The sequence below is a fragment of the Desmodus rotundus genome, chromosome 8, assembly GCF_022682495.2.
Source record: "Desmodus rotundus isolate HL8 chromosome 8, HLdesRot8A.1, whole genome shotgun sequence".
In the NCBI taxonomy this organism is placed as follows: Eukaryota; Metazoa; Chordata; class Mammalia; order Chiroptera; family Phyllostomidae; genus Desmodus; species Desmodus rotundus.
The window spans coordinates 89317777-89333266 of record NC_071394.1 but is presented as its reverse complement, the minus strand read 5'-3'; the positions used below and the strand labels follow the sequence as shown (position 1 = coordinate 89333266).

The 15490-nt window shown below is 41.2% G+C and overlaps 1 protein-coding gene across 5 annotated transcripts in view; it reads left to right on the top strand.

Annotated features, from left to right (window-relative positions):
* Positions 1-15490, top strand: part of CACNA1D (calcium voltage-gated channel subunit alpha1 D) — a 312906-nt gene that overhangs the window by 149804 nt on the left and 147612 nt on the right. For all 5 annotated transcript variants that reach the window (XM_024556516.3, XM_045192203.2, XM_024556517.3 and 2 more), the window contains exon 4: positions 8995-9134. In XM_024556516.3, the coding sequence (XP_024412284.2) occupies positions 8995-9134 (140 nt within the window). The remainder of the gene's footprint in view (positions 1-8994; positions 9135-15490) is intronic.

The window sequence follows — 15490 nt, the reverse complement described above, 5'->3', positions numbered from 1 at the left end:
CTCTGGTTGATTATTGCCCTTGACTGATTAGCCTTTGTGTATGCTCCTCACTCTGACTGGACACAGCTGCACACCATCGTGAGGATGGTGTAGCTGAGAGCCTTTTCCCTGACACTTAGGGACAGTTTCCCAGAATAGGGCAAAGCCATGGGTCCTTGTTGTATTATTGCTATGAACTGAATGTCTGCATCCCCCCAAATTTATATGCTGAAGCCCCACCCCCAACATGATGGCATTTAGAGATGGGGCCTTTCAGAGGTAATTAGGGAAGGACTCTCATGATGGGGCTTAGTGTCTTTGTAAGAAGAGGAAGAGATCTCCGTCTCTCTTTTTCTATAGTTTTATTAATATATTTTATTGATTATGCTATTACAGTTGTCCCATTTTCCCCCTTTATTCCCCTCCACCCTGCAAACCCCCTCCCACCCGCATTCTGCCCCTTTAGTTCAAGTCTATGGGTCATACATATAAGTTCTTTGGCTTCTACATTTCCTATACTATTCTTAACCTCCCCCGTATCATTTCTACCTACCATTTATGCTACTTTTTCTCTGTACCTTTCCCTCCTCTCTCCCCGTCCCTGCTGCTAACCCTCCATGTGATCTCTGTTTCTGTGATTCTGTCCCTGTTCTGGTTGTTTGCTTAGGGTTTTTTTTTTTTGTAGGTTTGGTTGTTAATAGCTATGAGTTTGTTGTCAGTTTACTGTTCATATTTTTGATCTTCTTTTTCTTAGATAAGTCCCTTTAACATTTCATATAATAAGGGCTGGGTGATGAACTCCTCTAACTTGACCTCATCTGGGAAGAACTTTATCCTCCCTTCCATTCTAAATGATAGCTTTGCTGGATAGAGCAATCTTGGATGTAGGTCCTTGCCTTTCATGACTTGGAATACTTCTTTCTTGCCTGTAAGGTCTCTTTTGAGAAATCAGCTGACAGTCTTATGGGAACTCCTTTGTAGGTAACTGTTTCCTTTTCTCTTGATGCATTTAAGATTCTCTCCTTCTGTTTAATCTTGGGTAATGTAATTATGATGTGCCTTGGTGTGTGCTTCCTTGGGTCCAACTTCTTTGGGACTCTCTGAGCTTCCTGAACTTCCTGAAAGTCTGTTTCCTTTGCCAGATTAGGGAAGTTGTGCTTCATTATGTTTTCAATTTCTTGCTCTTCCTCTTCTCCATCTGGCACCCTGTGATTCAGATATTGGAACATTTAAAGTTGTCCCAGAGGTTCCTAAGCCTCTCCTCATTTTTTTGAGTTCTTGTTTATTCATTCTGATCTGATTGAATGTTTATTTTTTCCTTCTGGTCCAAACTGTTGATTTGAGTCCCAGTTTCCTTCCCGTCACTGTTGGTACCCTGTGCGTTTTCCTTTATTTCATTTTTCATAGCCCTCATTTTTTCCTCTAATTTGCAACCATATTCAACCAATTCTGTGAGCTTCCTGATTACAAGTGTTTTGAACTGTGCATCTGATAGGTTGGCCTCTTCATCGCTTAGTAGTATTTTTTCTGGAGCTTTGATCCATTCTTTCATTTGGGTCTTTTTTTTTTTTTTTTTTTTTTTGTCTCGGAGCACCTGCTATGTTGTAAGGGGCAGAGCCTTAGGTTTCACCAGGGTGGGGCTGCCCACATCGCTGTGTTGTGAGGCTTGCTATCTGTGGGGTAGGTGTCCAAGAGGGAACAGTGCTGCTTGCTCTCCTCTCTGCCAGTTTTCCCTCACTTGTCCTGCTATCCACAAACAAATTGGGCCCTTCTGGTGCTGACTCCTGGGTGGGTGGGTCTGTGTACGTTCTAGGACCCTGTGGGTCTCTCCAGTGAACTCTCCTGCGAGGCTGGGAGTTTCTCCCGCCACTGCCTCAACCCCCACAGGTTTTTTCAGTCAGAAGTTGTGAGGCTTTATTTCTCCTCATTGGAACCCTGGGTTGCATGGTCTGTCTTGCTCCCAAGTTGTTCCTCCTGGTTTATCTGCATGTGAATGTGGGACTGCCCTGTCTGCCAGCAGTTGCCTCATCCAGTCTGCCAGTTGCTGCCTTGGCTGCCCAGGTCCTCCAGCTGCCACCTTGCCGTGAGTCCTCTCTGCTCAGGCTGCCTGTCTCCACCCCTCCTACTGGTCTGGATGGATGTTTCTTCTTTAAGTCCTTGGTTGTCGGACTTCCATAGAGTTCAATTTTTCTGGCTGTTCTGGTTGTTTTTTGTTTTTAAATTTGTTGTTGTCCTTCTTTTGGTTGTGTGAGGAGGCACACTGTGTCTACCTATGCCTCCATCTTGGCCAGAAGTCTCTGTCTCTCTCTCTTGTTCTCACTTTACACATACATGTACCAGGGAAAGGCCAGATGACGACATAGTGAGAAGTCAACCCTCTACAAGCCAGGGAGAGTTCCCACCATGCACCATATCAGCCAGCACTTTGATCTTGGACTTCCCAGCCTCCAGAACTGTGAGAAATAAATCTGTTGTTTAATCCACCTGGTGTACGGTATTTAGTTATGGCAACCTGAGCAGACTAAAACAATTATGGAACTTCTTAGTCGGAAGAGACACTGAGTAGTGTTTGGTTGAAACCTCACATTTTGCCCATTTATTCATTTATAAATATCACATATCTATTTTTAAGACAGGCCTTGGGTATACAATGATGCATGAAATAGATCAATAGATGCATGATCTTAGAGAAATAACCATTTATTGGGGCAGCCAAATACTAAAGAGATAATTTTTAAAGAATTTAAAATTGCACATAAGGCTATGAAGTAGTATAATGAGTTTTGACAGTCTTGAACAATAGGCCTGAGTTTTGTCTGGGAGGTCAGCAAGTATCATTTAAGCTGAGCCTTGAAGGAAAAGTAGAACATAGCCTGATGAAAAAGCAGGACGGGGAAACCATTTTAGAAAGAATCAGTGGCCGAGTTGGGGCTAGCAGAAAACAGATACTATGTATGGCTCCAAGCCCGGCATTTGTTCCACCCGACAGTGCTGGCCTTGTTTTAACCCTGCATTGGAGTTGTGTGTTCACTTGGAGAGGGGTGGTTCCATACGTGAGGTAGCCCATTGTGTGAGTAAAGTGGGATAGGCAAAGGCACAGAGGAGGGACAGCATCAGCTTGTGTGGGAAAGAGCAGGTTGGCCTGTGACCTGAAGTGGAGGCTCTCTTGGGAGAGAGGTGAGCGAGTTGGAAGAGGAAGCTACGAAAGGATGGAGGCATGAGGACCTTACCCAGAGGCTCAGGTTGGGATTGCAAGGGAGGATCAGGTGAGAAGTTAAGATCAGCTATTATCTCAGCAGTCTGACCATTTATTGCAGGCTTGTTCTAGAAAGGGTAACTTAGAAAGATACCTACTGTACTTGTTTTGCTTTTTGATACATATGCTAAAATCACAAAACCTCATGTTTTTATACCCCCCCCCCTTTAAGTCTAGATTTGTTGCTTTATTCCTTCCCTTTTTTCCTTTTCTACTTGCCCTTGGCACCTATGAATACTTTAGGTATGTCCAGTATGGTGCTAGGTGCTGAGGTTACAAAGACAATAAGAGATGGGAGCCCAGAACTACAAGACACAGAAGGGATGTGTGTGGTGGGGAGGGGGCAGCTACTGCCAGGGTGTAAGCCAGGAGAGCCTTTCCAAAAACTGGGGCCATGTAGGTGGATGCATAGAGCAAAGAGGTGCATCTTAGCTGGCTCATCAAGCCTTTGTTGACCTTTTGACAACAAGTTGGGAGCTCTCTGAGGGATCAGGCTATCTGAGGAGAACCCAGATGCTCAAGGATGGCTGGCTGGATGTTTGTACCACAGCAGTAGTGAAAGGATCCTTGAGAATAGAAGGAAGAGCTGATAACCAAGTACAAGGATCAAATGAGTACAAGTACAGCCAAGCTGAGGATCCTCGACACCCCCATTCCCTGCTAGTTGCAGTTTCTTTTTCTCAAGGTTCTGTATAAAGTTAAGTGATTTAGAGACTGTTGGTTTAGAGCCTCTCCTGTTTGGTGAAACTTCAGTGTTTAAAGAAAATAAGTCAGATTTTAGAATTAAATTTGGAGCCTTTATTTCTCTGGTGGCTTGAAGTCTCATGAGGGACTTTCATTCATATAGCATTATCTCTGATTAAGAGGGATGTGTGGGAGTCAGGTTCTGGTCAAGTTGGTGGCGTAGGTAAACACGGTTCACCTCCTCGCAGAACCATATCAAAATTACAACTACAATATAGAACACCCATCACTCAGAACCATCAAAAAGTGAGTTGACTGGAAGTCTGAAAACTATGGAATTAAAAAAAAACGCTTCCATTCAGAGTGGTAGGAGGGGTGGAGATGTGGAATGGGCTGGTTTCTCACCCATGTGTGGTAGATGAAAATCCAAGAGGGATATCTCAGGAGTGAGGAGTCCCAGCCCCACAACAGGCCCCACAGCCCAGGGTTCCAGTGCTAGGATGATCAGTCCCCATAACTTCTGGCTGCAAAAACCAGTGGGGATTGAGATGGTGGAAGAAACCTTTAGAGTCCCAAGCAGTTTCTTTTAAAAAACCCACACTGATTTATTCAGATTCATTTCCTCTGAGCTCCAGCACCAGGGTAACAGCTTGAAAGGCACTAGTGGCATTCAGGGAGAAACTAAAGTGTCTGGCTTCAAGGTAGGACCTGGGGAACAGATTTCTCTCAGTCAGAAAGCCAGGCAGTAGCCATTGTTCCTTTGCTGAGCCCTCCATGCACACAATCTCAGTGCTAGCAGGCAGGTGCCATCTCTAAGACTGCATCAACCTGGCTAACACTCTTTGCACCATCCTGGAGATCCTCTGAGACTCCAACCCACCCAACTTATGGGCCCACTGAAGCTGTTAACCATGACTTTTCTATATGAGTGGCTGGTTTTGGATCAGGCTTCACAACTTACTAAATCCTATCAAACAAGCAATATCTGGCTTCAGTAAGCCCCTAGCCCCTGTGCCTCTTGCTAAGTGGCCTCAGGCCTGGCACTAGCAGCAGCCAGCCTAGATTCACAGCTTGGCTTCACCTGGGAATCTTCAAGCCCAGAACAAGTAGCAGCCACCTCAAATTGCTTCATAGTTCAGGCTGGGTGGCCCCGGGAAGAACATAGGTGGGGGCTGACCTTGGCTTGCACCACCTGGGAAACCCCAGAGCCTCTGTACCCAGTGGACAGCTACAGATCACTGCAGAGCTGATCCTCCATGGAGGGCAGAGGTTGGTGGTCAGTGGTCACGGCCAATCCTTGCAGCTCACTGGCCTGGGTAAATCTCTCCCATTGACCTGCCAACAGCAACCAAGGCTCAACTATAAGAGGAGGGTATACTCAGCCCACACAGAGGGCACACGGTAAGTACCCAGCTTGGATGATAGGGGAGGCTGTGCCATTGGACCCTATAGGACATCTACTGCATTAGGTCATGCTACCAAGACAGGGAGTCATAGCAACTCTACCTAACACACAGAAACAAACACTGGGAGGCTTCCAAAATGAGGAGACAAAGAAACATGGTCCAAATGAAACAACAGATCAAAACTCCAGGAAAAAAAACTAAACGAAAGGGAGATAAGTGATCTATCAGATGTAGAGTTCAAACCACTGTTTATAAGGATGCCCAAGGGACTTAGTGAGGACCTCAGCAGCATAAAAAAGATCCAGTCAGAAATGAAGGATACAATAATTGAAATAAAGAACAATTTACAGGAAAACAACAGAATGGATGAAGCTGAGAATCAGATCAATGATTTGGAACATAAGGAAGCAAAAAAGAACCTTTGAGAACAAGAAGAAAAAAGAATTAAAAAAAATGAGGATAGTGTAAGCAGCCTGTGGGACTACTTCGAGAGGTCCAACATTTACATCACTGCAGTGCCAGAAGGAGAAGGGAAAGAATAAGAAATTGGAAATCGATTTGAAAAATAATGAAGAAAAATTCCCCAATTTGGTGAAGGAAATAGACGTGCAAGTCCAGGAAGCAGAGAGAGTCCCAAACAAGATGGATACAAAGAGGCCCACTCCAAAACACATCATAATTAAAATGCCAAAGGTTGAAGATAAAGAGAGAATCTTAAAAGCAGCAAGAGAAAAGCAGTTAGTTACCTACAGGGGAGTTCCCGTAATACTGTCAGCTGATTTCTCAAAAGAAACTGCAGGCTAGAAAGGACTGGCAAGAAATATTCAAAGTGATGAAAAGCAGGGACCTACCCCCAAGATTGCTCTACCTAGCAAAGCTGTCATTTAGAATTGAAGGGCAGAGAAAGAACTTCCCAGACAAGAAGAAACTAAAGAAGTTCATCATCACCAAGCCATTATTATATGAAATGTTAAAGGGACTCATTTAAGAAAGGAAGATCAAAACTATTAACAGTAAAATGGCAATAAATACATACCCACAATTGAATCTAAAAACAAACTAAGCCAACAAGAAGAACAGAGACAGGATCATGGATACGGAGAGCAGTTTCATGGTTGCCAGATGGGAGGGGTGGTATGGGGGAATGTGTGAAGAGGTGAGGGGATTAAGAAGTACAAGTAGGTGGTTACAGAATAGCCATAGGGATGTACAGTAAAGTATAGGAAATGGAGTAGCCAAAGAACTTACATGCATGACCCATGAGGCATAGGGGCCTAGCAAGAGACACAGGGGCTAGGGGCTTACTGAAGCCAGACATGAACAATGGTGTGCGGATCGTCTGAGGGAGTAGTGGCTGCTGGGTGGAGGGGGGGCAAAGGGGGAAAAATCAGGACAATGGTAATAGCATTATCAATAAAATGATTAAAAAATGAAAGTGATTAAAAGAAGTGGTGTTATTTTAAAAGTTTTATGTATCTATGTATTTATTTACTTTTAGAGAGGGGGGAAGGGAGGGAGAAAGAAAGGGAGAGAAACATCGATTGGTTGAACCCACAACCCAGGCATGTATTCAGACGGGGAGCTGAACCAGCAACTTTTGCTTTGTTGGATGACACCCAACCAACTGAGCCACATTGGCCAGGGTGGAATTGGTGGTTTCCTAAAAGGAGGTTTGACTCATCCCGCCCACCTACCTAGCAGGGAAAGGAATCCCTGCTGGTAGCTGGCGAGTGCCACAAGCACATGAGTCTGCCTGGCAAATGCAGGGTGATTGGTGTGCAGGAATTTATTCTTTTTGTTTAGCCTGGGGTAGGGCTTTAAGGGGCAGTCTTGCCCAGGGACACCTTTCATGCCCAGCTCATGCAGCCCCATGCCTTCATTCCTGCTGCCTTTTCTTCCTCCATGTGCTCCTCCATCCTGGCCACAGATTTTGCATCTGCTCCGTGGGACCTGTCACTGGCTCCTTCAGACCTGTGCCCATTCCCACCTCACCCAGTTAGGAGCCTGACTCTTTGTGGCTTCCTTTTCAAATTATTAACTCAACATGCTCTCCTCAAATGAGCAAATTTTTTGTGAAGTAGATAATTACCTTCTCTTCCTGTGATTGTTGTTTTGCAAGATTTCTTTTTACAATACATTTGCTTAATATAGAGGTGTATTTGTTTTATAGAAGTATTTTTTAACAGCAGGGTTGAGACCAGGACGACACTGGCTTCTATGCATATTGGTCTGTCATGCGCTCCAGGCTGTGATTGTTTAGCTGGCATTATGGGAGAGCCTCTGTAATAAAGAACCACATTAAAGCAAGGTTGTATTCCTTATAATGATCCATCAAGTAATGCACTGAAGATTTTGGAAAGGGAAACCAAATTCTTTAAAAAGGAGAGAGAAGAGGGCAAGAGAAGCGAATAAAAGAACCCGAAACAATTCAGTTATACTAATAGCCCCTGTATTATTGTGGCAAAATTACTTATAAATAAAAGCCAAAGTGGAAAAACAAGCTGTGTTTGGTAGGTGTACTCTCTGTTCCTTGTCTTGTTTTTCTGCTCTAAAGTATAGCTCCGTGTTGATGTAGGGATGTAACTGCTATGAATATTGATGGCAGCAAAAGCCTTTTCCCCTCCTATCTGGCCAAGTAAATAAAGCAGAAAGGATATAAAGGAAAGTGGAATTATAAAATCAGTGTGCTATTTTCAGCTTATCTTGTTCCCTTAGAACTCTAAGTCTCCAAAACATATTGACGATCTACATTTGGTGATCAGAGTGTAATTTCAGTACACTGGATTGGTATTTTCAGGGATTTTTGCTTCTGGTTAAAGCAACAGAATTGCTCTTCCTTTTAGCTCTCAAAGTTAAGGTCACTGGCGAATGTGTTTTCTATACTCATGGAGTTGCAGGAGTTGGAACTGGAAAAGCTCTAAGAGCCATGTGGCCTGAGGACAGTGTCTTGGAAGTCTGTGACAATCACATGGGAATGAGTGCTGGGGCTGTTAGAGGAGAAGGTTGAGCCTGGCCTGGGAACATGTGTGGTGACCACTCAGCATTCAGCAGTATCATCCGAGTGAGGTGACATGCCTATAAGCAGGCAGTGGGCTTTTCGTCCTGAATTCACCCCATTTACTGTGCGGATGAGAAAACTTAGGTCCAGAGAAGAGGAGAGGCTTTGCCAGAGTCACCTTGCTGCTCAGTGACAAAGCTGACCCTGACTCAGAAGTCAGACATTAGCCCAAGGAGCAAGAGAGAGTCAAAACAAACACACCCTCCTCTCTTTCAGAGGACATTCTGTTCAAAGCCACCTTTGGAATCTTTGTTGTACGGTCATGCTCTTTGGGGCCTGATTTGGCAACCTCAGGAGGAAAACATGCTGCGTTTTGCAAATATGTGCAAATAACAAATATACCCGTTATGTCCTAGGCAGGCTCATTGCACATGCATCCGGGCAGGTGGCAAAATGCAATCATGCAGCCCTGAATGAAAAGTGTCTTACACGTACTGGCTTAGAAGCAACTCGGTGTTAGTTAAAATGCCTTCCTGGCCCAGGTGTAATGTTAATTATTCCATTTCTCATAGTGAAATTTTGCTTGGAGAAAAATGCTTGGATAGGAGATATTGATTCTAATACCTATTTAAAAAAAATCTTTTCTCCCCCCCCTTTGTTTCTCTTCACAGGAAAAAGTAGAATATGCCTTCCTGATTATTTTTACAGTCGAGACATTTTTGAAGATTATAGCGTATGGATTATTGCTACATCCTAATGCTTATGTTAGGAATGGATGGAATTTACTGGATTTTGTTATAGTAATAGTAGGGTAAGTCCCTTTTATTTTTGGCAAATGTTTGTTTGGAAAATGGGAGGTGAGGAATAACAGTGTCTTTTGATGAAATATGGCGACTCCTCCATGCCAGTGGTTGCAGCCAGAATCGGCCAGGAGTTCTTTGAAGACTGGAGATGCTGCTCTCGATCTCTGGGCAGAACTGGCTTGAAATTCTCTCATGATTTTTACTCCCACTTTCAGTGATGGTTGTAGAAGGGAGTCTAAGCTAATGTGAGTGGTTCGTCTTCCAAGGCCTCTGGTTTCCACAAATAGGCCAGTGTTGCTGGTGATTTGAGTTAAATGTGTAGAGTTCTTATATTTAGCACCTTGTTAAGTTAAAAAAAACACAACAAAATAGTAAAGAAGCAATAAATTCTTATAGGAGTGAGGTACTCTGCTATTTAAACATCCCTTGAGCAAAGCTATTAATTCTTTCTGCTGACTTGTGGGAAAAAACTTTGGCATGCTACTATCCCATTTTAAATAACAAAACAAGTGACTGAATAATATCAGGTATCTGGCATGAAATGAAGTAAGGCAGAAAATGCAGAGAAACAGGCATTATCCTGAAATCCTGTCACAGGAAGAAGACACCAGCATGTTAAAATGAAAAATAGCGGCCTGTGTTATTCTGGTCCTTCCACACCTGAAAATGTTGCCAGCAAGAGAAAAATGAATCCGTGTCAGAAGAATGCTGGGCCTTTGGACCAGATACCCACACAGGAAAATAAAACAACCCTATCTCTGAGTCTTAGTTACCTAGCTATAAAGTGGGTTGCTTCTAAAATTACATTTTGTCCTATAGAGAGAGGTTGTTAAATGGCATGTCTGTTTTCATCTCCATGCCTTTGTTCAAGTACCTGTTACAGTTGAGCAAGGTAATTTTTCTTTTGGATTATTCTTTTATTGTGAATCCTTTGGCTTTTTATGGGAGACTACTCTAGTTGGATATCGGGAGAGTGGGGTAAATTTTGAGCCTATCATTTCAACTAGAAGGTTAAAATGGGATCCAAAATGGTGGCCCAGTGGGATAATTTGACTTATGAGGAAAAAAGTTAGCTTTTCCAAAACCACCAGAGTACATTGGCATCTAAAGTATCACAGCAAAAGTAGTGCAACTAAAATGAACAGATCCGTAGCTAAGTACCATACCTCCCTATATTTGGTGAAGTTGAATGAGGATGGCTAGCAGGAGCCTTGCAGGTCTCTTGATTCTGGAATGATTTTGCTGTGCTTCTCCTGACGTTGGACTTTCTGTTCAGCTAGAGGATGGAAATACTTAGCTTCCTTCCTTTTGTCCCTGCCCCACAGTCTACTTTCGCTTTTTACAGTAGGACATTTTTCAAACCGTAGTAGAGCACAGAGAGGGAACCCAGCACAGTGTGGTGGTCTCATTAAGTTGAGACAGAAACAAGAGTTCAGGGATGCTGAGGTGGCTTAAATTTGAGAGGTGTGGTGTGGAAGTGGAAGGAGCTATTCAGAGAGGGAGCTCTATAAATATACCTTGGAGTCCTCTTGAGTTTTGGCTGAAAAATAAGCTACAGTTACATGAAGTGAGATTCCATGAGGGTAGGAAAAGAATACTATTTGGGAACACCAGCTGGAGTGGAGAGATGTCATTGAATACCCTGGAATGTCAGTAGAGACTCCAGAGGGGCATTAGTATTGGGGATAAACTAGCTCTAGGGCAGGGGTTGGAAAATTATGGCCAACAGGTCAAATCCAGCCTGTCACCAATTTTTGTAAATAAAGTTTTATTGTACCACAGTCATGTATTTGTTTACAGAATTGAGTTGAGTAGTTTAGGCCCACAAAGCATAAAATACAGGGTGGGGCAAAAATTGGTTTACAGTTTTGAGTACGTGGAACAGAACTTATTCTTGTATTATTATTTATTAATTATTGTATTTTTCATACAAACAACTGTAAACTGACTTTTGCCCCTTCCCATATTTGCTCTTTGGCCCTTTATTAAATGAATTTGCCAACCTCTGCTCTAGAGTAGGAACTACCTGAATTCCTTACTAATAATGTTTGGAAAGAAGCCTGAAAAGGAGCACACTGATGTGCAAGTAACTTAACTGCCTGACAAAACAAAACTCCACACTCTTCAAAGGAAGACAAGAAACCTAGACATTTAACAATGTGCCCGGCATCTAGTCAGATATCACTAGACATGTAAAGAAATGTGACCCACAACCAGGAGGAAATGCCATCAATAGAAACAGACCTAGAAGTGATAGAGATGATAGAATTAGTAGAGAATTACTTTTCAGAACTTTAAAAACAGCTACTATAAATATGTTTTTGGATTTAAAGGAATGCATGACTACAATGATGAAAAATGGGACAATATAAAAAGAACAAATGGGACTTCAAGAGCTGACAGATATTGGAAATGAAAATTCTCTGGATTGGCTTAACAGCAGATTAGACACAATAGAAGAAAAAAAAATCAAGGACCACTGTGGAAAACAGTATGGAATTTCCTCAGAAAACTAAAAATGGAACTGCCCTTTGACCCAGCAATTCCGCTGCTGGGATTATACCCTAAGAACCCTGAAACACCAATCCAAAAGAACCTGTGCACCCCAATGTTCATAGCACAATTTACAATAGCCAAGTACTGGAAGCAACCTAAGTGCCCATCAGCAAACGAGTGGACCCAAAAACTATGGTACATTTACGCAATGGAATTCTACGCAACAGAGAGAAAGAAGGAGCTTATACCCTTTGCAACAGCATGGATGGAACTGGAGAGCATTATGCTAAGTGAAATAAGCCAAATACCATATGATCTCACCCTTAACTGGAACATAATCAATAGAAGAAAAAAGCAAACAAAATACAACCAGAGACATTGAGGTTGGGAACAGTCTAGCAGTGGCCAGGGGGGAGTGGGGTGGGGACAGTGGGAAGAGGGGATTGCAGGAACTATTATAAAGGACACATGGACAAAATTGGGGGGGATGGTGGAGGTGGGGGAGGGAGGTGGGTTCAGCTGGTGTGGGGTGGAGGGAAGGGGAGAAAAGGCATACAACTGTAATTGAATAACAATAAAAATAAAAAAAAAAGATACACACAAAACATAAGAAAAAAAAATCAAGGACCTTGAAGACACTGTAGTAACACTAAGAGAAATGATGGATTAAACAATGAAAACCACCATGGTGACCGCGGCGCAATATCAAGTGCTCTAGTCTACTTGTATGTGGGATCCCAGAAGAGAGGAGATGGAGGGGAGAAAGCAAAACATACTTGAAAAAAGTACTCCAAATTTTCTAAATGTGATGGAAAATATAAACTCAAAAATCCAAGAAACTCAATAAAACCCAAGCAAATTAAGCATGAAGGAAGCTAAATCAAGGCACATTATAATCATAATCAAATTGCTTAAAACCAGGGATAAAGAGAAAATCTTAAAAGCAGTCAGAGAAAAGTGATACAGACTTTTTGTCAGCAACTATGCAAGCCAGAAGACACTAGAGAGGCATCTTTAAGGTACTAGGGAAACAAGAATTCTTATTCAGTAAAGATGTCTTTCAAAACTGAAGTAGAAAAGAACTTTTTCAAACAAACCAAAGCTGAGAATTCATCATCGGAAGGTTTGCATCTCAGCAAATGTTAAAGGAATTTCTTCACATTGAAGGAAAATGATGCCAGGTAGAAATGTGGATCAACACAAAAGGACTAAACAAGGGCAGGAAGGGTAAATACATGGGTAAATATTAGAACATTTTTGTCATTTAAAAATCTCTTTAAAAATTAATTGATTAAATAATGTAGGGTTTATAGCTTCTGTAATAGTAAAATACATGACAAAAATAATACAAAGGACAGGAACAAGGAAAAAGAACCATGTACTACTGCAAAGTGCTTGTGTGAGTAGTTGGAGTGACAAAATATTATTTGAAGGTAGATTGTGATAATTAAAAGATATATATTCTAAATCCTGGAGCATGGGCTGGCAAACTTCCGCCCATAGACTAAACCTGCTTTACTGCCTTCCCCCCCGCCCCCACACTGACAAAGTTTTTTGCTGTTTGCTTTAGCAGCCTAAATTTTATTAAAAGACAGTCACACTCACTCATGTCTATGGCTATTTGGAGGTAGGATGGCAGAACTGAGTAGTTGTGACAGAGAGTCTACGGCCTGCAAATCCTACAATGATTACTCTCTGGCACTTCAGAGAGGTTGTGTTTTTTTTTTTTTCTTCTCCTGACATTTGCTCTAGAGGAGCCACTAGACAAGTAAAGAGGTATAGTTAACAGGCCTATATTGGAGGAGATTAAATGGTTTCTTTTTCAAAAGCTCAATACAAAAAAGGTAGACAAGAAGGAAAAAGGAACAATGGACAGAGCAATAGAAAAGAAATAGCAAGATGATAGATTTAAACTCAGCTTTATAAACTCTTATCAGAATCTAGAGTCCATCAAATTTTATATGTAAAAGTCCCTACTCTATAGTATATATAACAACTGCTTTAAATATAAAGACACAAACAATTTGAAAGTAAAAGTACAGAAAAATACATAACATGCAAAAACTAATCAAAAGAAAGCTCAAGTGGTTATATTAATATCCAACAACATAGACTTCAGAACAAAGAATGTTATCAAGGATAAAGAGATCCACCTCATAATAATAAAGGAGTCATTTCATAAAGAAGATGTAATAATCCTAAACACATATATGCATAATAACAGAGCTTCAAAATACAAAAAGCTAAAACTGACAAAACTGAAAGGAGGAATAGACAAATCTACAATTGTAGTTGTATATTTTATTTATTTTTAGAGAGAGGGGAAGGGAGGAAGAGAGGGAGAGAAACGTCAACATTTGGTTGCCTCTTGCATGCCCCCCATTAGGGGCCTGGCCTGCAACCCAGGCATATGCCCAACTGGGAACTGAACCAGCATCCCTTTGGTGTGCAGGCTGGCACTCAATCCACTGAGCCACACCAGCCAGAGCTGTAGTTGTACATTTTAATACTCTTGAGTGTTGACAGAACAGGTAGGCAGAAAATTACTAAGGATACAGGGGGATTTGGACAGTACCATCAACCAACTTGATTTACCATATTTTCCAGACCATAATACACACCTAGGTTTTAGAGCAGGAAAATAGGAAAAAAAAATTGAAGCAAAACATATGGTAAAATATTTAATAACATCCTTTAAAGCAGAAATCCTGTAGCGAGCCAGGTAAGCTAAATTTGGACTGTAAGATGCACCCCCCCATTTTCCTCCCAAATTTTGGGGAAAAAGTGCATCTTATAGTCCAAAAAATATGGTAATTGACATTTGTAGAACATTCCAACAACAGAATATGTGTTCTTTTCACATGCACCTGGAATATTCACCTAGAGAGACATATTCAGAGCCATAAAACAGATCTCAGTGAATTTTAAAAGATGGAAGTCAAACTTCTGTTTTCTGAATGAATTAAGCAATATTTCTGGGTAAAAGGTCAGTGTGAAAAAGCCTGTGAATTTTTATGTAAATAGTCATGGACCACTGGAAAATGAAAATTTAAAGACAACTATAGCATTAAAAAGCATGAAATATTTAGGCGTAGTGCACTGAAAATGACTAAACCTTTGTGAGGAGAAGTAAAGAAGACCTGAATAAATGAAATGATGTACAATGTCATGGACGAGAAGCCTCAATATTGTTAGGATATCAGTTCTTCTCAAATTAAGCTATAGATTGAATCCTAATCTAAGTCCCAGCAAAATTGTTGTAGAGACTGACAGATTTATTTGAAAATTTACATGGAAATTAGAGAGGCTCTAGATGAGCCAAATAAATATTTAAGAACAAAGCTAGAATCTAGTTTTAAGGCTTAGTGTACTTACTATGAAACTACAGTAAAAAGTCAAGATGATGTGGTATTGGCATAAGGAGTAGACATACAGAGCGGTGGAACAGAACAGGGAGTCTAGAAATAGACCCATACAGTTAATTTTAGACAAAGGTTTCTTGATAATTCAACGGGTGAAGGAAACCGTCTTCTACTAAATGGTGCCAGAACAACTATTTACCCATATAAAAAAGAAGACTCTATTCTTACCTCATCCTATATACAGGTGCCGCCTTAATAGATCTTAGATGTATATGTGAAAGCTAAAACTATAAAATTTGTAGTAGAAAAGATTTATTTTAACATTGGGATAGGCAGAGATTTCTTAGCATACAAAAAGCACTAGCCATACAAAAAATAATTGAAATTTTGGACTTAATCAAAATTTAAAACTTTCATTCAAAAGTAATTACTTTATGAAAAAATAATGCACCAATTAGGAAAAAAATTTACTGTATGTATATGTAACTAAGGATTTGTATTCAGAA